Source organism: Oncorhynchus mykiss, chromosome 26 (assembly GCF_057628025.1).
Source record: "Oncorhynchus mykiss isolate SJ-2025 chromosome 26, ASM5762802v1, whole genome shotgun sequence".
In the NCBI taxonomy this organism is placed as follows: domain Eukaryota; kingdom Metazoa; phylum Chordata; class Actinopteri; order Salmoniformes; family Salmonidae; genus Oncorhynchus; species Oncorhynchus mykiss.
In genome coordinates, this window is record NC_143047.1 from 36,548,671 (window position 1) to 36,574,053 (window position 25,383).

The 25,383-nt window shown below is 40.4% G+C and overlaps 2 protein-coding genes across 4 annotated transcripts; one reads left to right on the forward strand and one right to left on the reverse strand.

Annotated features, from left to right (window-relative positions):
• Positions 1-2,059: 2,059 nt before the first annotated feature.
• LOC110506920 (guanylyl cyclase-activating protein 2-like) lies at positions 2,060-4,002 on the forward strand. Of its 2 annotated transcripts, XM_021586790.3 has the most exons (4): positions 2,076-2,384; positions 2,519-2,668; positions 3,110-3,218; positions 3,518-4,002. In XM_021586790.3, the coding sequence occupies exons 1-4, from the start codon at positions 2,100-2,102 to the stop codon at positions 3,643-3,645; spliced, it is 672 nt and encodes a 223-aa protein (XP_021442465.2). In that variant the 5' UTR covers positions 2,076-2,099; the 3' UTR covers positions 3,646-4,002. The 2 variants fall into 2 exon arrangements, with proteins under 2 accessions (XP_090079016.1, XP_021442465.2); XM_090222890.1 differs by lacking the exon at positions 2,519-2,668 and having other exon boundaries at positions 2,060-2,384; positions 3,518-3,746.
• Positions 4,003-8,349: 4,347 nt separating this feature from the next.
• Positions 8,350-24,036, reverse strand: LOC110506182 (sushi, nidogen and EGF-like domain-containing protein 1). Of its 2 annotated transcripts, XM_090222888.1 has the most exons (12): positions 23,966-24,036; positions 23,769-23,841; positions 23,646-23,669; positions 21,348-21,386; positions 20,075-20,113; positions 19,185-19,223; positions 18,586-18,707; positions 12,695-12,973; positions 12,419-12,514; positions 12,122-12,248; positions 10,156-10,194; positions 8,350-8,818 (listed from the first exon to the last, which is right to left on the reverse strand). In XM_090222888.1, the coding sequence occupies exons 2-12, from the start codon at positions 23,833-23,835 to the stop codon at positions 8,679-8,681; spliced, it is 1,011 nt and encodes a 336-aa protein (XP_090079014.1). In that variant the 5' UTR covers positions 23,836-23,841; positions 23,966-24,036; the 3' UTR covers positions 8,350-8,678. The 2 variants fall into 2 exon arrangements, with proteins under 2 accessions (XP_090079014.1, XP_090079015.1); XM_090222889.1 differs by lacking the exon at positions 20,075-20,113.
• Between the last annotated feature and the right edge of the window lie 1,347 nt (positions 24,037-25,383).

A 25,383-nucleotide genomic window follows, 5' to 3' on the forward strand; every position in this document is an offset into this window, starting at 1 on the left:
TTGTATTCGTTAGGGCATACTGTAGTTTATGGCTGGCCTAGGTTGTATTCGTTAGGGCATACTGTAGTTTATGGCTGGCCTAGGTTGTATTCATTAGGGCATACTGTAGTTTATGGCTGGCCTAGGTTGTATTTGTTAGGGCATACTGTAGTTTATGGCTGGCCTAGGTTGTATTCGTTAGGGCATACTGTAGTTTATGGCTGGCCTAGGTTGTATTCGTTAGGGCATACTGTAGTTTATGGCTGGCCTAGGTTGTATTCGTCAGGGCATACTGTAGTTTATGGCTGGCCTAGGTTGTATTCGTCAGGGCATACTGTAGTTTATGGCTGGCCTAGGTTGTATTCGTTAGGGCATACTGTAGTTTATGGCTGGCCTAGGTTGTATTCGTTAGGGCATACTGTAGTTTATGGCTGGCCTAGGTTGTATTCGTTAGGGCATACTGTAGTTTATGGCTGGCCTAGGTTGTATTCGTCAGGGCATACTGTAGTTTATGGCTGGCCTAGGTTGTATTCGTCAGGGCATACTGTAGTTTATGGCTGGCCTAGGTTGTATTTGTCAGGGCATACTGTAGTTTATGGCTGGCCTAGGTTGTATTTGTCAGGGCATACTGTAGTTTATGGCTGGCCTAGGTTGTATTCGTTAGGGCATACTGTAGTTTATGGCTGGCCTAGGTTGTATTCGTTAGGGCATACTGTAGTTTATGGCTGGCCTAGGTTGTATTCGTCAGGGCATACTGTAGTTTATGGCTGGCCTAGGTTGTATTCGTCAGGGCATACTGTAGTTTATGGCTGGCCTAGGTTGTATTCGTCAGGGCATACTGTAGTTTATGGCTGGCCTAGGTTGTATTCGTCAGGGCATACTGTAGTTTATGGCTGGCCTAGGTTGTATTCGTCAGGGCATACTGTAGTTTATGGCTGGCCTAGGTTGTATTCGTCAGGGCATACTGTAGTTTATGGCTGGCCTAGGTTGTATTCATCAGGGCATACTGTAGTTTATGGCTGGCCTAGGTTGTATTCGTTAGGGCATACTGTAGTTTATGGCTGGCCTAGGTTGTATTCGTTAGGGCATACTGTAGTTTATGGCTGGCCTAGGTTGTATTCGTTAGGGCATACTGTAGTTTATGGCTGGCCTAGGTTGTATTCGTCAGGGCATACTGTAGTTGACGTAGCAAAGTGTTTTACAACACAAAATTAAAACAAGCCTTTCTTATTGGACAAGTTCAGGCAGTCCCTCCCTGTTTCAATGTGTTTTGTTCCATTTGGTGCCCAATGAAAATGACCCAGGCTGGTTGTGAAAGTCCTGGCACTCACTCACCTAATTGGCTTCTCTGTTATATTAAGATGTTCTGTTCTGAGAAGATTTGCGGGCATCAAGCTGGGAACCCCTTTAAGGACAATTGCTTTCGATGTGAAATGCTTACGAGGCAGTAATGAATGTCCTCTGGCATAATCCATGGACCATTGGTTATGGACGATTCCTTCATAGTGATTGGTTGATCAGCAGCTCCATGGTTCCACAGTGAAAGACAGTTAATTAACCATAAGATGAGAATCACATACTGAGGGACTTTACCAGACAAATTAGCTTGGTCTGAGGGGCTTCGTGTTTTCTATTGATTCCATTTCTGTGCTGTCATGACAGTCTTGACAGCATATAAATAGAATGACTAGAAAAAATGAGATGGGATGGTACAGCCTCATTAAATAATATGTTCAGTCTATCATGGGTGCTAGATTGAGTTTTATTTGTTTTAATGAATTCCATTTCAGATTAATTAAAGCATTTGGGGAGTTGTATGATAATTTGAATTGAGGATAGAGTGTCTAGGTAGGCATTACCTTGAATAATGTTCAGGACAAGCTGACATGAGGGTATATACAGGCTATAGGCTAGGGTATCATATGTTTTTATCAATTCACAACCCTTGGGGCCTGGGGAAACCTGTCTGACATAATTCCTGTTCTAAAGCTACTCCAAGTTACCTGACTTGAACATTAGTGAAGCCTCTGTGGTGTCCAACCTCTTATTAGTTCAAGTGCTTTCATGATCGAGTCCTTCCTAATTACTGACACCAACTCGGGAGCCCCTCCTGTTTGTTAATGACCTTTTTTAGTAGACCAACTGCAGAGACTCAGCACCAAGGAGTTTCAGAACAGAGGACAGCGCTCCCCCGACCACCAAACATGGGACAGACACACCAGACCGAGCAGAATGACCCGGAGATCGATGTCAAGGCGCTCCAGGACATGTACAAAAAGTTTGTGACAGAATGCCCGAGCGGTGTTTTATTTATCCACGAGTTCAAGCGTTTTTTTGGCATCGACCCAACTGGGGAAGTCTCTGAGTATGCGGAGAGCATGTTTCGAGCTTTTGACAAGAATGGGGTGAGATAGCCTATTGTATGCTGTCTGTTTCTGAGTTTTGCAGTTTTCTATATCCATGCAAATGAACACGGACACCCGTTTTTCTAAGTTTAGGGAAAAAAACGATTATTTTCAATTTGTCTATGTCTTTTCAGGATAACACCATTGATTTTCTGGAGTTTGTGGCAGCCTTGAATCTGGTCTTCCGGGGGGACTTGGAGCACAAATTACGCTGGTCATTTAAAGTATACGACAAGGACGGCAACGGCTATGTAGATAGGACAGAACTGCGAGCTATTATTGATGTAAGCACCCAGTGAAGGTCGCCCGAGGATTCCACAAAGTCACTTCGGTGTCTAGTGATTAAATTATCCAAGGGTCTTATGGGAGTGTCTTCTTCAGTGGTGGTAAATAAGCAGAAGCAGACAATCAGTTTATCAGTTAAAACTTTCTGGTCAGATGGCTAACTTTTAACAATTCTGATGAGACAATTATGTGTGTTTGTATGTGTGTGTGTAGGCTACTTTTGGTATAAGGTGTGGTTTAAATTACAAATCTAAAACAACTTTGATGTGTAAAAACATTAAGCGTGAATGCAAACCTGCAAACAGGTTCCATTGATGTAAGTTAGGCCTAACAATAGTAAAGGTTTTTAGGCCCTCTTACTTTGTGAATGATCTTGGCCCAAATAATTTATAACCATGTATGTATTGGTTACACACTGTTACTCCTTAATTCCCCCCCAGAGTATATATCGATTAAAGAAGACGTCCAAGAGAGAGCAGGAGGATATGCAGCTGTCGGTGAATGAAGTGTGTGAAAGAATACTGAAGACTGTGGATGTGGACAGGGACGGTAGGTGCATACTCAGTCTGAATGTTTACATTATGTGCAGTATTGGGGGCCAATTCAGCAGAGCTCAATGTTGTGGAACAAACAGATAGATATGTTTTGAAATCCCTCTTGTTTTCTTCTATATGTAGTCATGTCAGCTCTGTTCATGACATGTTTATCTGCAACGTTCCACAAGGTTTCCCTACTGAACGTGGCCCTGGTCTGCTTGTCTAGGTGTGCTGTAGGCCTGCACAGAAACTTCCAGTCTGTCTGTCTGCCTTGTTTTCTGAACAACCTTTCTGTTGTGATGGCCCATACAGGTCACATCACCCTGGAGGAGTTCATCAAGGGGGCCCAGGGAGACCCATGGATCATGAACATGCTCCAACTGGACATGAACCCTTATGGCTGGGTGCTGGAACAGAGAAGGAAGAGCGCACACTTTTAAAACGTCTGGAAAGACATTTCATTTAACAGTTCTCGTTATTTTTTCCCCCCTTTTTTTCTTAAACTAAATTAGGTTCCAAATCAATTGCACATAATAGGAAAAAATACATTGCAGATTCATTCGGATTGTTTAAGCTAGTTTTAATTATAAGGACAGGAATGGTTGTGTCGTTTACCTTTCATAAATTCCATGAGATCTTCATTCTGAGTGAACCTGCAGTGCAGTTTTTCTTCATCTGTAGATGATCTCATTTGGGCCATATGACTTAATATGACTTAAAACAATGTCAGTTCCACTTGAACTACTTTTCAGATATGAAACAAACAGACAATCATAATATAAATACAAAATATAAAATTCCCAGTTCATGCTACAAAACCAACTTAAGAGGTTTTAAAAATAGGGTATATTTCACTCAAGATTCCATGACATACAGTAAGGCATTGTTGGGAGAATAGATGGATGCAGTTCAATGCATGAGTAATAGAATTCACCAATTACAGTGCATTCAGAAAGTCTTCAGACCCCTTGACTTGTTCCACATTTTGTTACGTTACAGCCTTATTCTAAAATGGATTCAATTGTTTTTCCCCCCTCATCAATAAACACACAATACCCATTAATGACAAAGCAAAAACAGGTTTTTAGAAATGTTAGCAAATGTATTAAAAATAAAACAGAAATATAACATTTACATAAGTATTCAGACCTATACTCAGTACTTTGTTGAAGCACCTTTGACAGCGATTACAGCCTTGAGTCCTTGGTATGATGCTTGGCACACCTGTATTTGGCAAGTTTCTCCCATTCTTCTCTGCAGATCCTCTCAAGCTCTGTCAGGTTGGAATAAGGAGCACCGCCGCACAGCTATTTTCAGGTCTCACCAGAAATGTTAGATTGGATTCAAGTCCGGGCTCTGACTGGGCCACTCAAGGAAATTCAGAGACTTGTCCCGAAGTCACTCCCGCATTGTCTTGGCTTGTGGGCTACACTAGTTCATTTAGCAGACAAGATTTGCTTAGAATTCTGTGGCATTACTTTATATAATTTGATAGTATGAAGAATATAGTTGAACATAGCTGAATACAATATAAGTCATATTTTCTCCAAACGATATGGGGGAGTGAGCACATGCAGCAATTCTGTGTTGAGCAGTTCACAAAGAAACAGGTACTGCTATGTGCTTAATTTAGAGTTATTTATGAAACTTTAGTTGTGATGCAAATGTTGGGCTATATATATATATATATATATATATATATAGATAGATTTTTAATACATTCTAAGGCTGTATGGTGCTACTCTCATTATGATTTTTTAAAAGTTGCATGAAAGGCATGAGCTCTGCTTTGTTTTTTTGCGCAGGCTGTACAAACTCTCATTCACAGTCTGACAAGCACTTGATCATTCCTCAGATATCCTGGCTGCATCCCTGTGTGGCCGTAATGCTCCTTAATAAAAATCCATGCCTTTTGCGGCCAGTAGACATTGTGCCTTTGGGCTGAATATGATCATTATAATTCCTATGGACAGTCATGTGAGCACCTCTCACTCGCATGGCTGTCCATCACGTGATCGGGTCTTTCTCACAGGCAACAAGTGAAGACAGACTCGGGGACGCAACGGCGCAGGTCCTTATCCAATTGTGAGGTGCATATTGGAAGAACTCTTTACTTTTCGTCAGCCAACAAGATGAGTAGGCCTACCGAACAGCAAAAGTACTAGTCTATGCCAATCTATTATCCCCTATAGTACAAAAGTTGACTTATTCTATTCTGTGCGAGAAATAAATATTCCAAACATAGTGTCATGACTATCTCTCTCTTGGTGAGGATCACAGGGCAACAGATAGTCCAAACCCCCTCTCTCCCAGAGGAGAGGGGGAGTTGGGCCGGTTTTCTGACTTAACGACAGGTTGTAAACTTTCTTTCTCTTGCACTGCAGTATGGAGAAGTTAAAAATTCCTTCGTTTCACTCCCAGAGAGAAACTGTCCCCGCCAAAACTTCAACATCAAAAGATTGGAAATTGGAACATTCGTTTTGAAATCCAAATGTTTGGAATGGTTGGTGAGGATACAAACAATAATCATGTCATAATTTATTATTTTGTGATGTCATTAAGGATGGAAAATTCTCTGCCACAAAGAGGGATGAAGTTAAGACATCTGTACTTTGAGCTGATACTGTCACGCCCTGGTCTTAGTATTTAGTGTTTTCTTTATTATTTTGGTCAGGCCAGGGTGTGACATGGGTTAATTATGTGGTGTGTTTTTGTCTTGTTTTTTTTGTAGGTATTGGGATTGTGGTATAGTGGGGTTGTCTAGAAAAGTCTATGGTTGCCTGAAGTGGTTCTCAATCAGAGGCAGGTGTTTATCGTTGTCTCTGATTGGGAACCATATTTAGGCAGCCATATTCTTTGAGAGTTTCGTGGGTGATTGTTCCTGTCTCTGTGTTTGTTTGCACCAGTTAGGCTGTTTAGGTTTTCACATTACGGTTATTGTTTTTGTATATCGAATTAACCACGCTGCATTTTGGTCCTCCTCTCCTTCATCGGAAGAAAACCATAACAAATACTTGCAATCAGACTTCCAGTATACAGTGCCTTGCGAAAGTGTTCGGCCCCCTTGAACTTTGCGACCTTTTGCCACATTTCAGGCTTCAAACATAAAGATATAAAACTGTGTTTTTTGTGAGGAATCAACAACAAGTGGGACACAATCATGAAGTGGAACGACATTTATTGGATATTTCAAACTTTTTTAACAAATAAAAAACTGAAAAATTGGGCGTGCAAAATTATTCAGCCCCTTTACTTTCAGTGCAGCAAACTCTCTCCAGAAGTTCAGTGAGGATCTCTGAATGATCCAATGTTGACCTAAATGACTAATGATGATAAATACAATCCACCTGTGTGTAATCAAGTCTCCGTATAAATGCACCTGCACTGTGATAGTCTCAGAGGTCCGTTAAAAGCGCAGAGAGCATCATGAAGAACAAGGAACACACCAGGCAGGTCTGAGATACTGTTGTGAAGAAGTTTAAAGCCGGCTTTGGATACAAAAATATTTCCCAAGCTTTAAACATCCCAAGGAGCACTGTGCATGCGATAATGTTGAAATGGAAGGAGTATCAGACCACTGCAAATCTACCAAGACCTGGCCGTCCCTCTAAACTTTCAGCTCATACAAGGAGAAGACTGATCAGAGATGCAGCCAAGAGGCCCATGATCACTCTGGATGAACTGCAGAGATCTACAGCTGAGGTGGGAGACTCTGTCCATAGGACAACAATCAGTCGTATATTGCACAAATCTGGCCTTTATGGAAGAGTGGCAAGAAGAAAGCCATTTCTTAAAGATATCCATAAAAAGTGTCGTTTAAAGTTTGCCACAAGCCACCTGGGAGACACACCAAACATGTGGAAGAAGGTGCTCTGGTCAGATGAAACCAAAATGGAACTTTTTGGCAACAATGCAAAACGTTATGTTTGGCGTAAAAGCAACACAGCTGAACACACCATCCCCACTGTCAAACATGGTGGTGGCAGCATCATGGTTTGGGCCTGCTTTTCTTCAGCAGGGACAGGGAAGATGGTTAAAATTGATGGGAAGATGGATGGAGCCAAATACAGGACCATTCTGGAAGAAAACCTGATGGAGTCTGCAAAAGACCTGAGACTGGGACGGAGATTTGTCTTCCAACAAGACAATGATCCAAAACATAAAGCAAAATCTACATTGGAATGGTTCAAAAATAAACATATCCAGGTGTTAGAATGGCCAAGTCAAAGTCCAGACCTGAATCCAATCGAGAATCTGTGGAAAGAACTGAAAACTGCTGTTCACAAATGCTCTCCATCCAACCTCACTGAGCTCGAGCTGTTTTGCAAGGAGGAATGGGAAAAAATGTCAGTCTCTTGATGTGCAAAACTGATAGAGCCATACCCCAAGCGACTTACAGCTGTAATCGCAGCAAAAGGTGGTGCTTCAAAGTATTAACTTAAGGGGGCTGAATAATTTTGCACGCCCAATTTTTCAGTTTTTGATTTGTTAAAAAAGTTTGAAATATCCAATAAATGTTGTTCCACTTGTTGTTGATTCTTCACAAAAAAATACAGTTTTATATCTTTATGTTTGAAGCCTGAAATGTGGCAAAAGGTCGCAAAGTTCAAGGGGGCCAAATACTTTCGCAAGGCACTGTATATTTAAGAGTAATCCGGTTAATTACAGTTGTGCAATAAGACTACAGTTATCAAGGAGAAAATATAGAGAGGCTTCAATGTAAAAAGATACTCACTCATCTAAGTCTATAAGCCTAGAAAATACCACAATTACATAGAAAATGTATGTCAGCAGATTGGTTAACAATTGCTCCCATAAGTAAGAATATTTCCAACTTTTATCCTTCCCAGGGCAGATCCAGATCTCAATAATTACCATAATGTAATTACCATCACTCTGCTTGGCCAAAACAATGATACAAAATAATAAAAACATCAAACACTCTCAGAACTAAATCAACACAACTCAATCTAAATGACAGGACAGCACATCTGTGTTGCTCCTGCTTTGAATCGACCGCTGTCTGGCAAGAGAGTAACATAGTTATCAGTCAGTCCTTGCACCCATAGCTCCATCTATGAATTTGGGTTACATTTCTCCAGCCCATTCCTCAACTGTTTATCAAAAAGTGTCACAGTGATCACTTTGTTTCTATTGGAATTTGCCACTTTAATGAATAGGTAAATATATTTCAAGTTATCCATCTACACAAATAAATCAATACAATAGCTAAGCCCATTAAAACACCCAGGAAGAAGGGCCCAAGGAAAATGGGAGTGGATCTGGAGTAACTCAAAGGCGCAACTGCACATACAATACTGTTTAGAATATTAGACAATAGGCTCCCTCCTTCCCCACTCTCATTCTTCCAGTGCACTCCAGCCTTCACTTTGAAAGACAAATCTCTCGAATGAATAGCACATGCACTATGGCTGACAATAAAACCACTCCCTTGATTGCAACAAAGTAAGAATCAATGATTTAAAATGGTAAGAAACACCAGAATTAACAAAGTGCTCAGCATATAAACAGAACCAGTCAAACCCTGTCCTTTACAAAAAATGGAATCTATGCAGAAGTCATCAATTGCGAAAGGCTCATCAGATGTTGGAGCTGGAAGGAATAGAGACAGAGGTTTGATACAGAGATGCAGCATAATATGAATAACAATGTAACAATTTGGCAATTATGTAACAATCTTCCAGAACCAACTTCCTGTAGGGTCATCCTCACCCCCTACGATTTTGTTGTTGATGGAGCGGATGCCACACACGAAAGTGAGAATACTTTTGTTAGAATTTTGACATAATAACAATTGTAGAATTTAGCCAAACTGCTTTTAGATTGAGGCTGGACACAAGATGCTCGGGAATGGGTCTTGAATTGTATTTAACATTACACAATCCACCAGCACAACTCAACATTCCAGATAGCGCCAAGGAAGCCCAAAACGTGTCTTCTGCAGAGGACAGGACAAAGCCATAATAATACTTGATCAGTCATAGTGTAAAAACTATTGGTCGCTAAATCCGGAGAAATTACAGACAATGTAAAAAACTGTTGGTCATTAAATCCGTTCTCGAAGGACCATGTAAAAAACTGTTGGTCATTAAATCTGTCTCGAAGGACTTGATCAGTCATAGTGTAAAAACTATTGGTCGCTAAATCCGGAGAAATTACAGACAATGTAAAAAACTGTTGGTCATTAAATCCGTTCTCGAAGGACCATGTAAAAAACTGTTGGTCATTAAATCTGTCTCGAAGGACCATGTAAAAAACTGTTGGTCATTAAATCTGTCTCGAAGGACCATGTAAAAAACTGTTGGTCGTTAAATCCGTCTCGAAGGACCATGTAAAAAACTGTTGGTCATTAAATCTGTCTCGAAGGACCATGTAAAAATGATTGGTCGCTAAATCCAGTAAGGATGAGAAATACCAGAGTTTTGGTGCAGGAACGGGATAATAGTGCTATTTAATGTTGTCAATCAGTCATAGGCTATACACATTTTATTTACTGTTTCATGGATAACCCACTTAAGAGGTTAACATTTTTCCAAATTGAATATAAATCATTTAGAGCGATTTAAACACTTGACATCATCTAGCGTGCATCATGTGATTTTATACTATAACAAGTAGGCAAAGTCTACTTTTACTGGTTAAAGTGATGTTGCACACCAGATGATGTCAAAGTGTATCCTGGTGAACTTCTCATTGGTTTTTTAAAATACTTTTATTTACTATTACTCAATATTTAAATTCTCATTTTGCACAAAACCGTGGCAGACTGGAGGGATCACTATCAGAAACATCAAGTGACCATTCCATAAAGGGATTAGAGTCCAGGTGTTCTTTTAATATAACATTGGTTTCAGTCAGTTACAATCCAGTAAGAGAGAATTGGGAAGTGGATTGAAATCAGCTATTTATTGAGTGTAATGTAAACTCACCAGGTGTTGTTGAAGGGCCATCAGTTGTTGAAGTGGTCGCTGGAAGATATAGACAGAGAGGTTGGAAACTTAGCACAAGCACTTCCTGTAATGTCCTGTAGCCCCCAAAATATGAGATTTGAACTCTTTTATAAACGCTCAAAGCCCCACCCGCCTTCGATCCTGCTGATTGGATTGTATAGAGCAGTACAGCTGTTTAAACTCCTATCACCTGCTCCCCTTTCTCTCCCTGAATGTTGACCAATTCCACTGACTACTTAATTAAACTCTTTGCAGTCCATAAGTCATTCATTTTCAATGGAGGCAGATCACCTTGATTTGTCCCACTCTTGTGTGTTTTCCATTGTACCCTGCGGCAACCACCAGTTAGTTGATTTTAAATGTATTTTGTGACATTTTAAGAGTATCAACTCGACAGCAACAATAATTCAGGAGGGCCGAGGTAAACTATTGTTTGCTAATTCTAGAATTCATAAAATAATGTTTTAGCATGGAGCACAAGCCACCAGCACAACTCAACATTCCAGATAGTGCCAAGGAAGCCCAAAATGTGTCTTCTGCAGAGGACAGGATAAAGCCATAATAATACTTGATCAGTCATAGTGTAAAAACTATTGGTCGCTAAATCCGGAGAAATGACAGACAATGTAAAAAACTGTTGGTCATTAAATCCGTTCTCGAAGGACCATGTAAAAAACTGTTGGTCATTAAATCCAGCTAGAAGGACCATGTAAAAAACTATTGGTCATTAAATCCAGCTAGAAGGACCATGTAAAAAACTGTTGGTCATTAAATCCAGCTAGAAGGACCATGTAAAAAACTGTTGGTCATTAAATCCAGCTAGAAGGACCATGTAAAAAACTGTTGGTCATGAAATCCAGCTAGAAGGACCATGTAAAAAACTGTTGGTCATTAAATCCAGCTAGAAGGACCATGTAAAAAACTGTTGGTCATTAAATCCAGCTAGAAGGACCATGTAAAAAACTGTTGGTCATTAAATCCAGCTAGAAGGACCATGTAAAAAACTATTGGTCATTAAATCCAGCTAGAAGGACCATGTAAAAAACTATTGGTCATTAAATCCAGCTAGAAGGACCATGTATAAAACTGTTGGTCATTAAATCCAGCTAGAAGGACCATGTAAAAAACTGTTGGTCATTAAATCCAGCTAGAAGGACCATGTAAAAAACTGTTGGTCATTAAATCCAGCTAGAAGGACCATGTAAAAAACTGTTGGTCATTAAATCCGTTCTTGAAGGACCATGTAAAAAACTGTTGGTCATTAAATCCAGCTAGAAGGACCATGTAAAAAACTGTTGGTCATTAAATCCAGCTAGAAGGACCATGTAAAAAACTGTTGGTCATTAAATACGTTCTTGAAGGACCATGTAAAAAACTGTTGGTCATTAAATCCAGCTAGAAGGACCATGTAAAAAACTGTTGGTCATTAAATCCGTTCTCGAAGGACCATGTAAAAAACTGTTGGTCATTAAATCCGTTCTCGAAGGACCATGTAAAAAACTGTTGGTCATTAAATCCGTTCTCGAAGGACCATGTAAAAAACTGTTGGTCATTAAATCCGTCTCGAAGGACCATGTAAAAAACTGTTGGTCATTAAATCCGGAGAAATGACGGACCATGTAAAAAACTGTTGGTCGCTAAATACAATAAGGAAAAATACCAGAGTTTTGGTGCAGGAACGGGATAATAGTGCTATTTAATGTTATCAAGTGATGTTGCACACCAGATGATGTCAAAGTGTATCCTGGTGAACTTGTCTTTAAAAAAAATAAAAATAAACATAGTCATCAAGTAAAAGTAGCTGTAGATATAATACTTTACAAATGTATTTCCAAATACATTCACGTAAACTACTTTAAAAAAACGTTGAATAATTATTTTGAAATGTATTTAAAGTAATTGAAATACATGAAATAGTATTTGAACCCAGGTTTGTTGAAAGTACCATTTGTCTGGAAGGCCCAGCGACCAGCGACATTGACATTGCTGGTGTAACTGAAAGTTGTGTCGTTGCTTTGAAATGACCCCGGGATCGAGAAGTAGTGGATGGAGTTGATTGTGTCATAGCCAGCCTAGAAATACACATATCATAGATCGTTATTATCATTTATTAAAAGCATCAGAGATGAAATACTGTCCATACATAATTCACATCAGGAATGCAATTTATGCTCATGATAATGAATAGAAACCCATATATTATTCTTCATGAAAATGTATAATATGCATTCATTCTTCTGACCTGAATATTTTGAGTTGTTGGTGCAATCTCCCCATAGTTCATCAGGATGAAGGAGGATTGGCCACCAGCAATCAGAACCACTTGGAAGGTGATTTCCTTATATTAAGGAAATTAGATACACATTTTAATACATACTGTAGCCTCCTGTGTCATGTACCAATCTTGCACATTATACATCTTATATCATAGATTCACAGGCTTTTACTAATCGGCTTAAAAATAACTAAGCATCACTTTAGCTGACAATAGAAACAGAGTCACAACAAAAAGTCTTACTGTTCCAAAAGTGTTGTAGTAGGGAACCTTATCCCAGGTAGCAACGAAGACCCAATTAACAGAGAAGCCCAGATTTGGGAAGTACTGATTAATATCTTGTGTGGCCTGTTGAAGAACACTGCCACTGCTGTACTGCCGGTAAGAGATGGTACCATTCCGCCTGTTGTCCAAATCGGTCCAAAACGGGGCGATCAGATCTCTTGAGGAAAATGCAGGGAATCGGTATGGTATGTAACTGGCAAATGCTGCATTGAAGGTCAGATGTCCATTGTGGTTCACCTGAAATGAAATGTCTGAATTGGAATGGAAATAAAGCCTGTATGACAGTTTAGACACAACTGGTTACGCTTCATCATTTGTTTATTTGTAAGGACAGATCTTTGGAGAAGATGGTTTTGCATCGCTTACAACACTGACAAGTGAAAGTAAAGGAAAATCAGACAAAATGCGTGAATAAATAAAGTACATGTAACATATTGTATGGGACACTTTTAAATGTACTTTTAGAGACCATTCAATACAATACTCATAACTAAAACAAAAGCAGTTTAGGTCAAAATAGATTAGACTAATAAAGGAAATAGAGGAAGTAACAGTGCAGGCAGAAGGTAATGGAAATTGTACTATAGAGGCACAAAATAGGCTAGAGGAAAACACAAAAAGAAATGGAGGTACTTATTCAAGAATGATCAAGTGTAATGTTTTACAAAATAAAGTGAATTGGATGGAAAATTGTGAAAAATGCACAACATTTCTCTTGAATCTTCAACATAGAAATTCTACCAAAAATAATTTACAGAAACTTGTTACAAATGATGGAGTTATCCATGATTCAAATTATAATTTGAAAAAGGAGCAAAATATGTTAAGCATGTTTTCTTTTCAGTCTCCTCTATTTGCACTGAATGGTGTTAACTGTTATGATTTCTTTCCTAATAATAATAATAATAATGTAAAATTTTAACACATTTACAGAAAGACCTGTGTGAATGCCAACTTACTGAAGAGGAACTTCTTGAGGGAATAACATCTCTTCAGTCTGGAAAACATCAGGGCTTGACGGTATACCAGTAGAGGTACATCAGAACTTTTTTTTTATGTACTCAAATATCCATTATTAGCATATTTTAATTACTCCTATACAAATGGTAGACGTTCAAGTTCTCAACAAGAAGGTGTGATTTCATTACTACTAAAACAGGACCCAAGTGGTAAGTATAAAGATCCAGTCCATTTTAAAAACAGGAGGCCTCTAATGCTTCAATGTTGTGATGTGAAAATCCTGGCGAAATGCATAGCACATAGAATAAAAAAGGTTTTACCAGATATTGTTCATCCTGATCAGACAGGATTTTTACATGGACCATATATTGGAGATAATATATGACAATTATTTGAAACAATTGAACATTATGAAACATAGAAGATACCAGGCTTGGTCTTCATAGCAGATTTTGAAAAGGCATTTGATAAAGTACGACTAGAATTTATATATAAATGCCTGGATTACTTTAATTTTGGTGAATCTCTTATACAATAGGTTAAAGTTATGTACAGCAACCCCAGGTGTAAAATAGTAAATAATGGTTACTTCTCAGAAAGTATTGAGCTTTTAAGAGGAGTAAAACAAGGCTGTCCGTTGTCTCCATATCTATTTATTATGGCCTTTGAAATGCTAGCTATTACAATTAGATCCAACAAGAACATCAAGGGGTTAGAAATCCAGGGGATAAAAACTAAAATGTCAATGTATGCTGATGACTAGTTTTTTCTTAAGTCCGCAATGTGGATCCCTGCACAGTCTCAATCTGGATCCCTGCACAGTCTCAATCTGGATCCCTGCACAGTCTCAATCTGGATCCCTGCACAGTCTCAATCTGGATCCCTGCATAGTCTCAATCTGGATCCCTGCACAGTCTCAATCTGGATCCCTGCACAGTCTCAATCTGGATCCCTGCACAGTCTCAATCTGGATCCCTGCACAGTCTCAATCTGGATCCCTGCACAGTCTCAATCTGGATCCCTGCACAGTCTCAATCTGGATCCCTGCATAGTCTCAATCTGGATCCCTGCACAGTCTCAATCTGGATCCCTGCACAGTCTCAATCTGGATCCCTGCACAGTCTCAATCTGGATCCCTGCACAGTCTCAATCTGGATCCCTGCACAGTCTCAATCTGGATCCCTGCACAGTCTCAATCTGGATCCCTGCACAGTCTCAATCTGGATCCCTGCACAGTCTCAATCTGGATCCCTGCACAGTCTCAATCTGGATCCCTGCACAGTCTCAATCTGGATCCCTGCACAGTCTCAATCTGGATCCCTGCACAGTCTCAATCTGGATCCCTGCACAGTCTCAATCTGGATCCCTGCACAGTCTCAATCTGGATCCCTGCACAGTCTCAATCTGGATCCCTGCACAGTCTCAATCTGGATCCCTGCACAGTCTCAATCTGGATCCCTGCACAGTCTCAATCTGGATCCCTGCACAGTCTCGTTTCATTTTATTTGGAATGCTAAGCCAGACAAATTAAACGTGCCTATTTATATAATGAATATGAGTTTGGGGGGCTAAAATGATTAAATATTAGCATTTGAAATATCTCACTAAAAGCTTCACTAATACAGAAATGATACTAAACCCAAAATGGTTCTCCAGTAGATTATTAAGAAAGGCTCAGCCTTTGTTCAAAAATGGCCTTTTTGCATTTATACAGATTGAAACTTCTCATTTCTGACAAATTGAAAATGAAATGTTGTTTAAAGTATTGCCCTTTCTTAAACAAGCCATACAAAGCTGGTTACAATTTCAGTTTTATCCTCAAGACAAGATAGAACAAATATTACAACAAATGTTATGGTTAAACTCAAATATACTGATTAATAAAAAAACATTCTTTCTAGATTTTCTTTTAAATGGTATTATATTTATTCATGATATTATGAATAGAAATGGTGGAGTTATGTCACATATTTAGCTATTGAAAATATATGGGAATATCTGCTCAATCCAAACTTACAACCAAATGGATGCAGTACTACCACACAAATGGAGGAGGCAAGTGGAAAAAGGAGAAGGAAGGGAACTTGTTTGCCTGCCATATATTAAAGATACAAATTGGCTGAAAGGAACTGCATAAATAGAGGACAAAAATGTTGACAGCTGCGCCATACAGGTTGCAAAATAAATGGGAAGAGATTTTCGATGTACCAATTCCATGACACATGGTTTATGAACTGGTACAAGAAACTGTACTTGATTCAACACTTAGAGTTTTTAAATTTAAGTTTTCATATAAAATTCTTGCCACCAACAGAATGCTATATATTGGGGGCATACAACTGTTACGGTGAGTGAATGAGGACCCAAAAGCGAATTAACTTAAACAGAGCTTCTTTAATTACCAAACATAGGTAGGCTCAGACGGACCGGCAGATTCCGACAGGACAAGACAAGGTTACAGCAAACATGACGACAGTCTGGTTCAGGCATGAAACACAAGAAACAAGAATCCGACAAGGACAGGAACAAAAACAGAGAGAGATATAGGGGACTAATCAGAGGGAAAAGGGGAACAGGTGGGAGAAGGGGTGACGAGGTAGTCAAGAGGAGACAAGGAACAGCTGGGGGAAAGCGGGGGAGAAAAGGTAACCTAACAACGACCAGCAGAGGGAGACAGGGTGAAGGGAAAGGACAGAGACAAGACACAACATGACAGTACATGACAGTACCCCCCCACTCACCGAGCGCCTCCTGGCGCACTCGAGGAGGAAACCTGGCGGCAACGGAGGAAATCCTCGATCAGCGCACGGTCCAGCACGTCCCGAGAGGGAACCCAACTCCTCTCCTCAGGACCGTACCCCTCCCAATCTACGAGGTACTGGTGACCACGGCCCCGAGGACGCATGTCCAAAATTCTACGGACCCTGTAGATGGGTGCGCCCTCGACAAGGATGGGGGAGGGGGGGGGAAGACGAGCGGGGGCGCGAAGGACGGGCTTGATGCAGGAGACATGGAAGACCGGGTGGACGCGACGAAGGTATCGCGGAAGAAGAAGTCGAACTGCGACAGGATCAAAAACCCGTATCATCTCCTCCTTAAAGTCCTGATACTGGTTAGTACACTCAGCCCTTGCCTCCCAGATTGCCGTGCCCCACTCACGAGCCCGTCCAATAAGGAGAGATATGACGTAGGCGACACGAGCAGTGCTCCTGGAGTAAGTGTTGGGCTGGAGAGAAAACACAATATCACACTGGGTGAGGAACGAGCGGCATTCAGTGGGCTCCCCAGAGTAACACGGCGGGTTATTGATTCTGGGCTCCGGAGATTCGAAAGCCCTGGAAGTGGCCGGTGGATCGAGGCGGAGATGGTGAACCTGTTCTGTGAGGTTGGAGACTTGGGTGGCCAGGGTCTCAACGGCATGTCGAGCAGCAGACACTTCCTGCTCGTGTCTGCCTAGCATCGCTCCCTGGATCCCGACGGCTGAGTGGAGAGGATCCGAAGTCGCTGGGTCCATTCTTGGTCGGATTCTTCTGTTACGGTGAGTGAATGAGGACCCAAAAGCGAATTAACTTAAACAGAGCTTCTTTAATTACCAAACATAGGTAGGCTCAGACGGACCGGCAGATTCCGACAGGACAAGACAAGGTTACAGCAAACATGACGACAGTCTGGTTCAGGCATGAAACACAAGAAACAAGAATCCGACAAGGACAGGAACAAAAACAGAGAGAGATATAGGGGACTAATCAGAGGGAAAAGGGGAACAGGTGGGAGAAGGGGTGACGAGGTAGTCAAGAGGAGACAAGGAACAGCTGGGGGAAAGCGGGGGAGAAAAGGTAACCTAACAACGACCAGCAGAGGGAGACAGGGTGAAGGGAAAGGACAGAGACAAGACACAACATGACAGTACATGACAACAACGATCTCAGCTCTGTAAATTTTGCCTACGAAGAGAGAGAATTAATAGATAATTTACTCTGGTATTGCCCCCATGTAGCTTGTTTCTGGTCACAGGTTCAAGAATGGCTAAAAAAAATCACAACATGCTCTTAAAATTAACCTTACAAATAGCAGTGTTGGGCGATTTGGAAAGCCATAGTTAGTCAATAAATAATATAATAATACTCGTAGGAAAGGTTTTCATCTTTAGCTCACAATTTGTGGTTACTATACAATTAGAAAGGTAAAAAAAAAGGATCTAAAACATCACAGGACAATTGATAAATATATGGCACATGGAAACCAAACAAGGGTGGTCTATGGTGATAGGTGGGATGGGCTGAGAGTGGCTGAGGGTTGGGATTAAAGATCTGAGGTCTATGGTGATAGGTGGGATGGGCTGAGAGTGGCTGAGGGGTGGGATTAAAGAGCTGAGGTCTATGGTGATAGGTGGGATGGGCTGAGAGTGGCTGAGGGTTGGGATTAAAGATCTGAGGTCTATGGTGATAGGTGGGACGGGCTGAGAGTGGCTGAGGGGTGGGATTAAAGAGCTGAGGTCTATGGTGATAGGTGGGATGGGCTGAGAATGGCTGAGGGTTGGGATTAAAGAGCTGAGGTCTATGGTGATAGGTGGGACGGGCTGAGAGTGGCTGAGGGGTGGGATTAAAGAGCTGAGGTCTATGGTGATATGTGGGATGGGCTGAGAGTGGCTGAGGGGTGGGATTAAAGAGCTTATGTTTGGTAATGTATTATTGTTATATGCTTTATATAAAAGTACCATGTAGGTAAAATGTGTATGTAAATTGTATGTATATGTAGCAGAAAAGTAGTTAAAAAAAACAAAAAAACATGCAACATACTAATAAATACAGTGTGTACTACTATCACTCCATAATGTATGTAATGTATGTACTATCCCAGAGAGGTTAAAAACATTTATTTTTACGCACGTGTATCTGTTGATACGGTTTTCCAAAATAAACAAATGGCTGCTCCAGGGTTATAGGAGGGGAACTTCCATCATCGGATCGGGAGCTCACTGTGTCTCCAGCCCCAAATGGATAGAGTGGGCCTGAGATGAACAAAATGGTCCGTTAATAACAACATTACAATTAGGTCATACAGCGATTATCTAACAATCTGTCACGGCCAACTTTCTGCATTGTCATCCTCACCCCAACTATTTTGTTGTTGATTTGGATTATGCCACACACTAAAGGGAGAATAAACTCTTGGGATTTTTCAGCAATTCAGCCAAAGTAAGTTTAGGTCATGGCGGGACACAAGATGCTTGGGATTTGGTTTTTAATTTTGGAATATTGACAAGTGGCAGTTGGAATGCAAGTGCACAATATTTAAATTCTAATTTTGCACAAAACCATGGCAGAGGGATCACTATCAGACACATCAGCAAGTGACCATTCCATAAAGGGATTAGAGTCCAGGTGTTCTTTTAATATAACATTAGTTTCAGTCAGTTACAATCCAGTAAGAGAGAATTGAGAAGTGGATTTAAATCAGCTATTTATTGGGTGTAATGTAAACTCACCAGGGGTTGTTGAAGGGCCATCAGTTGTTGAAGTGGTCGCTGGAAGATATAGACAGAGAGGTTGGAAATTTAGCACTTCCTGTAAAACCCCGTAGCCCCCAAAATACGGGATTTGGTCTCTTTTATAAACGCTTAAAGCCCCACTGATTTTAGATTGCGGCGGGACACGAGATGCTCGAGAATGGGTCTTGAATTTTTGAATATGAACACATGGCAGCTGGGATGTAAATCATATTGTCTGACTTCTCATTTTGCCCGAGCAATTCAGCCAAAGTGAGTTTAGGTCATGGCGGGACACAAGATGCTTGGGAATTGGTTTTCAATTTTGGAATATTGACAAGTGGCAGTTGGAATGCAAGTGCACAATATTTAAATTCTCATTTTGCCCAAAACCATGTCAGACTGGAGTGATCACTATCAGACACATCAGCAAGTGGCCATTCCATAATGGGCTTAGGGTCCAAGTGTTCTTTCAACATAAGATTGTCAACCTGTTGTTTTATGTAAACGATGCCGAGTCTCCAAGGTACTGTGTAATGGACAGGGCTGTCTCACTGTCTGGAGGCTACGATTGGATAGAGCACAATCAGTGCATCTGTTTAATCTAGTGTTAGTGGGCAAGTGGACATTATTGTAATCCAAACTAAACCCTCATGTAAATTGTGATGCACAGTGATTGGCCACCCATCCAATAGCAAACCCGCGTCACAACTATAACTTTATTGATCAAATCCCAGCTCTTTCATGACAACCCCACTAATATGTAATATTTGGTATATAACATAACATCTCATTAAGATGAGAGACGGTTTCAGTCAGTTACAATCCAGTAAGAGAGAATTGAGAAGTGGATTGAAATCAGCTATTTATTGGGTGTAATGTAAACTCACCAGGGGTTGTTGAAGGGCCATCAGTTGTTGAAGTGGTCGCTGGAGGATAAAGACGGAGAGGTTGGAAATTTAGCACAAGCACTTCCTGCTCCCAAAATACAAGATTTGGTCTCTTCTAAACGCTTAAAGCCCCACTGATTTTAGATTGCGGCGGGACACGAGATGCTCGGATATGGGTCTTGAATTTTTGAATATGGACAAGTGGCAGCTGGGATGCAAGTGCATTTACTGCTTGTGAAGTTGCTAGCTAGCAAGTTAGCATAAACTAGCGCTAACTGGACTAGTCATTGTCTAAATCAGCTGTTCCCAAACTCAGTCCCTGGGACCCAAAGGGGTGCACGTTTAGTTCTCTAACACTACACAGCTGATTCAAATGATCAAAGCTTAATGATTAGAGGATTATTTGAATCAGTTGTGTAGTGCAGGAGCAAAAAACGAAATATGCACCCCTTGGGGTCCTGGGGACCGAGTTTGGGAAACCCTGGTCTAAATGACAGGCAGAAGCACATTCATAACAATAGTATGGTAACATCTTGTGGTCCAATGTGAATTACGGAGGGGGGGGGGTCAGTTACCGCAGTGGGCTATTTACCCCCTACTACCCTACCCTGCTGCAGCCACCGGTTGGTTTAAATGTAAGAGTAATGTGTTGCGTTGTCTCATGCTTCAACCACCAGTTGATTTAAAAAGTATTTTGTGACATTTCAAGAGTATCAACTCGACAGCAACAATAATTCATTACCGAGCCATGAGGGCCGAGGTAAACTAGGGTTGACTTCCATAGATTCACTTTGCTCTGATTTGATTCATTTTTTGCTAATTGTAGTATTCAGAAAATAATATTTTAGCAAGAGCACAAGCCACCAGCCCTCAACATTCTCAACATTCCAGAGAGTGCCAAAACCCAAAGCCCAAAACGTGCCTGCTGCAGAGGGACAGGACAAAGCCATAAGAAAACCTATTCAGTCATAGTGTAAAAATGATTAGTCGCTAAATCCAAAAACATTGACATGATTGTAATCCAAACCCAACCCTCATGTAAATCATGATGCACAGTGAATGGGGGACCAGTCAGTGGCAAGCCCGCGTCACACCTACACATTTACTGATCAAATCCCAGCTCTTTCGTGACAACCCCACCTATATATAATATTTGTTATATAACATACCATCTCATTAAGATAAGAGACGGTTTCAGTCAGTTACAATCCAGTAAGAGAGAATTGAGAAGTGGATTGAAATCAGCTATTTATTGGGTGTAATGTAAACTCACCAGGGGTTGTTGAAGGGCCATCAGTTGTTGAAGTGTTCACTAGAATATATAGACAGAGAGGTTAGAAATGTAGCACTTCCTGTAAAACCCCATAGCCTCCAAAATACAAGATTTGGTCTCTTATAAACGCTTAAAGCCCCACTGATTTTAGATTGCGGCGGGACACGAGATGCTCGGGAATGGATCTTGAATTTTTGAATATGGACAAGTGGCAGCAGGAATATAAGTGATTATTGTCTCAATTCTCATTTTGCCCAAAACCATGGCATACTGGAGTGATCACTATCAGACACATCAACAAGTGGCCATTCCATAAAGGGATTAGGGTCCAAGTGTTCTTTCAACATAAGATTGTCAACATGTCTTACAGTATATATACTGTATATAAAACAATATCTAAAGAAAGCCACACACTCTCTCACACAAACTCCTATAGTATATGCAATACCACTTAAATGTAACTCAATTTTATCTTAAATGTAATCACTGTAATCCCCAAAAGTAACAAGTTATCATGAAGGGCATAAACAATAACTACTAATGCTGCACACTCCAAGAAATGTACAAATCTCACCTTTCTGGTAAAGAAATATATAAATTGCTGCGGTGTAGTCACTTTTGAGGACACAAGCTCAAATACACAGTACAAATATGATAAAAATATGAAAAGATGAAATATTTGATAAAAACTGTAGTTTTGGGTCGCCTCCCTGACCAAGTTTCTTCTTGCACGGTTGCTCAATTTGGTCAGCGCTAGGCAGAGTCTGAGTAGTTCCATATTTTGTGCTCAAGGAAACTCTAGAAATTGTTTTATTGTCATGACTTCCGCAGAAGTGGGCTCCTCTCCTTGTTCGGGCGGCGTTCGGCGGTCGACGTCACCGGCTTTCTAGCCATCGCCGCTCCATTTTTCATTTATCCATTTGTTTTGTCTTGTTCCCTGCACACCTGGTTTTCATTCCCAATCACACTACATTTATTTATTCCTCTGTTCCCCCTCATGTCTTTGTGTGAAATTGTTTGTTTGTTACATGTAGCCCGTATTAGGCTGGTTAGCACCGGGTCTGTGTTTGGCCAGTGTGTTTTGGTTATTTTGTACCATTCGTGTACTTTGGGCGAATATTGCTATTTTCATTGGGTATGAATAAAATGTGCCTATTATCACCCATCTCTGCTCTCCTGCACCTGACTTACCTTCAACCAGTAGTGCACACCCTGATATTTATACCTTTCCCCAGATGACCTCCGAGATGAGGTGATCTACGGACTGTCCCTTGGCCTTCATGGTATAGTTTCTGCTCTGACATGCATTGTCAACTGTGTGACCTTATATAGACAGGTGTGTTTTATTTTTTAAATATTGTCTGAACAATTGAATTGGCCACAGGTGGACTCCAATAGAGTTGTAGTGACATTTCAAGGATGATCAAAGGAAATTGGATGCACCTGAACTCAATTTGGAGTGTCAAAGCAAAGGGGTGTGAATACTTATGTAAATTTGAAATTTCTGTATTTCATTTTCAAAACATTAGCAAACAATTCGAAAAGCATGTTTTCATTTTATCATTATGGGGTATTGTGTGTAGATAGGTGAGAAAAAATGTATATTTAATCCATTTTGAATTCAGGCTGTAACACAAAGAATGTGTAACAAATCAAGGGGTATGAATACTTTCTGAAGGCAGTATAAGCAATTCCAATGCAAGTCAATGGAGAGTGAGGCATGCTCCAGTATTCTCCCTATTCCCCTCCCTCTCTCACAAGTACACGTGTACACACAAGTGGAGGCTGCTGAGGGGAGGACGGCTCGGAATAATGGCTGGAACGGAGTCAATGGAATGACATGAAACACATGGAAACGATGTGTTTGATACCATTCCACTAATTCTGCTCCAGTCATTACCAAGAGCCTGTCCTCCCTAATTAAGGAGCCACCAACCTCCTTTGGTAGACACATACCACAGACATCCATGCACACCCGCGCAAAATCTTTAATTCTAATTCACAGATCTTCTCGAGTGACATTGTCACAAGAGAAGTTAAATAGAAGTTATTTTAGGATGCTTGTAGGCCAAGTTTTCACACTTGTAGTTTTCACACCAAGCATTCTTTCGGTAGAATAAGGAAGTCAAATCCATTCCTCTGTGTTAGTTCAGGAACTACCACCTATGCCTCTAAGACTAAGTGATGTAATCTCTGCTTGTTTCATGTTATGTAAGTATCTTATGACGGTTTCAGTTACAATTCAGTCCGAGTTGAAAAGTGGATTGAAATCAGTTATTGGGTGTCATGTAAACTCACCAAAATCAGCAGTGGTCACCTTACCTTTTGAAACAATGGAGGGGGGGTCAAGGTGAGCAAGCTTAAATTCACATGTAAAATACTAACACAATCATCAAGATACAAAGTGGATAAAGTACTTACTTGTCATCAACAAAAACATCACAAAAAGCATCATTTGATTCCTCATTGTCACAAGCTCCTTGTCCATTCAAATCTAGAAGCAAAATGTTTCATATTTATCGTCATAACCATGAATATCATTATCCCTTTCTTCAAAACTGTCTTCATTCACATTTTACATGTTCTATTCTACAAACAGATGTGTTAGAACAGCTCACCTGTTTCCGCGCATTCACCCTTTCTTCTGTGTAGTTCTGTTGGGTTGGGACTATTGGTTCCTAGGTATAGTTTATACGTAGGTATGTTAAGAAGGTGGAATGTGGCCAACCCCTATAGTCAATGGCATACATGAATCACCCCAAGGACACTTCCTGCAGGTTTTGGCACCAGGCTTATGTATTTTATATGTAAATCAAATGAATAAGGTGGAATAACAACAAATGGAATGCAATACATACATTTAAATTATGAGATTACAAAACAATTAGACCTAGACCTAGGTAGCTAACTGGTTTCTTAGCTATATTCACCTTCAATATCTTAATCAGGACTTGATTTACTGTAATAGTGTCACGCCCTGACCTATGATATCTCTGTTTTCTTTATATTTTGGTTAGGTCAGGGTTTGACTAGGGTGGACATGCTAGTTTTTGTATTGTCTAGGAGTTTTGTATTGTCTAGTGGTTTTGTATTGTCTAGGGTTTTTGTATGTCTAGAGTTTTGTAGGTCTAGCGTTTTTGTATGTCTAGGGTTTTGTAGGTCTAGGTATTTGTATGTTTATGGTGGCCTGATATGGTTCCCAATCAGAGGCAGCTGTTTATCGTTGTCTCTGATTGGGGATCATATTTAGGTAGCCATTTCCCTTTGGTCTTTGTGGGTTCTTGTCTATGTGTAGTTGCCTGTCAGCACTCATTTGTATAGCTTCACGTGTCGTTTTGTTTAGTTTGTTCAGTGTTCATTCTTTTAAATAGAGAATGTACGCATACCACGCTGCGCCTTGGTCCGATTCATACGACGAACGTGACAAATAGAAAATAAAAGATTATTAGCTAGAGACAACCTAGTCCTATTTCATTTGCAAATCTCATGACATGGCTTGAGACTTGGCTATGAGGTATACTGTAGTAAAGTATCTATGGGTATTTTTTATTTAGCTGAGCCTGCTAACTAGCTAAATTTAGCATTGATATAGCTAACGTTAGCTAGCTAGCAGCTGTGAAGTAATTGAAATGGTTTGAAATTGCGATTGAGGTAGCCATATAATCTATCTAAACACTTAGCTAATTTATATTACCATAAATAAAGGTTAACTTACCCGTAGCACCACACGTGGGCATTTAGATTTGTGAACTCTGTCACATGCACAGAAACACAGCTAACCAAACAACAGTGCTAGGTGCTAGGTGCACTAAAATGTTAGACTTAAAAACATTTCCCCTGGTGTGTAGAGCACCCTATTGTTATTATATCCATTTTTTGATGTGATTTTGAGAGCGAAGCTAGAAAGAAATGGGGGAAATACGAATCCTGGCAAAACAAAACCGAGAAAGCGGAATTTGGGAAAAACCTGAATTAGGCTAAAAAATAATCTAATAATAATTAAGAGCCCTACCAATGTTTTACTCTGTGCGTGACT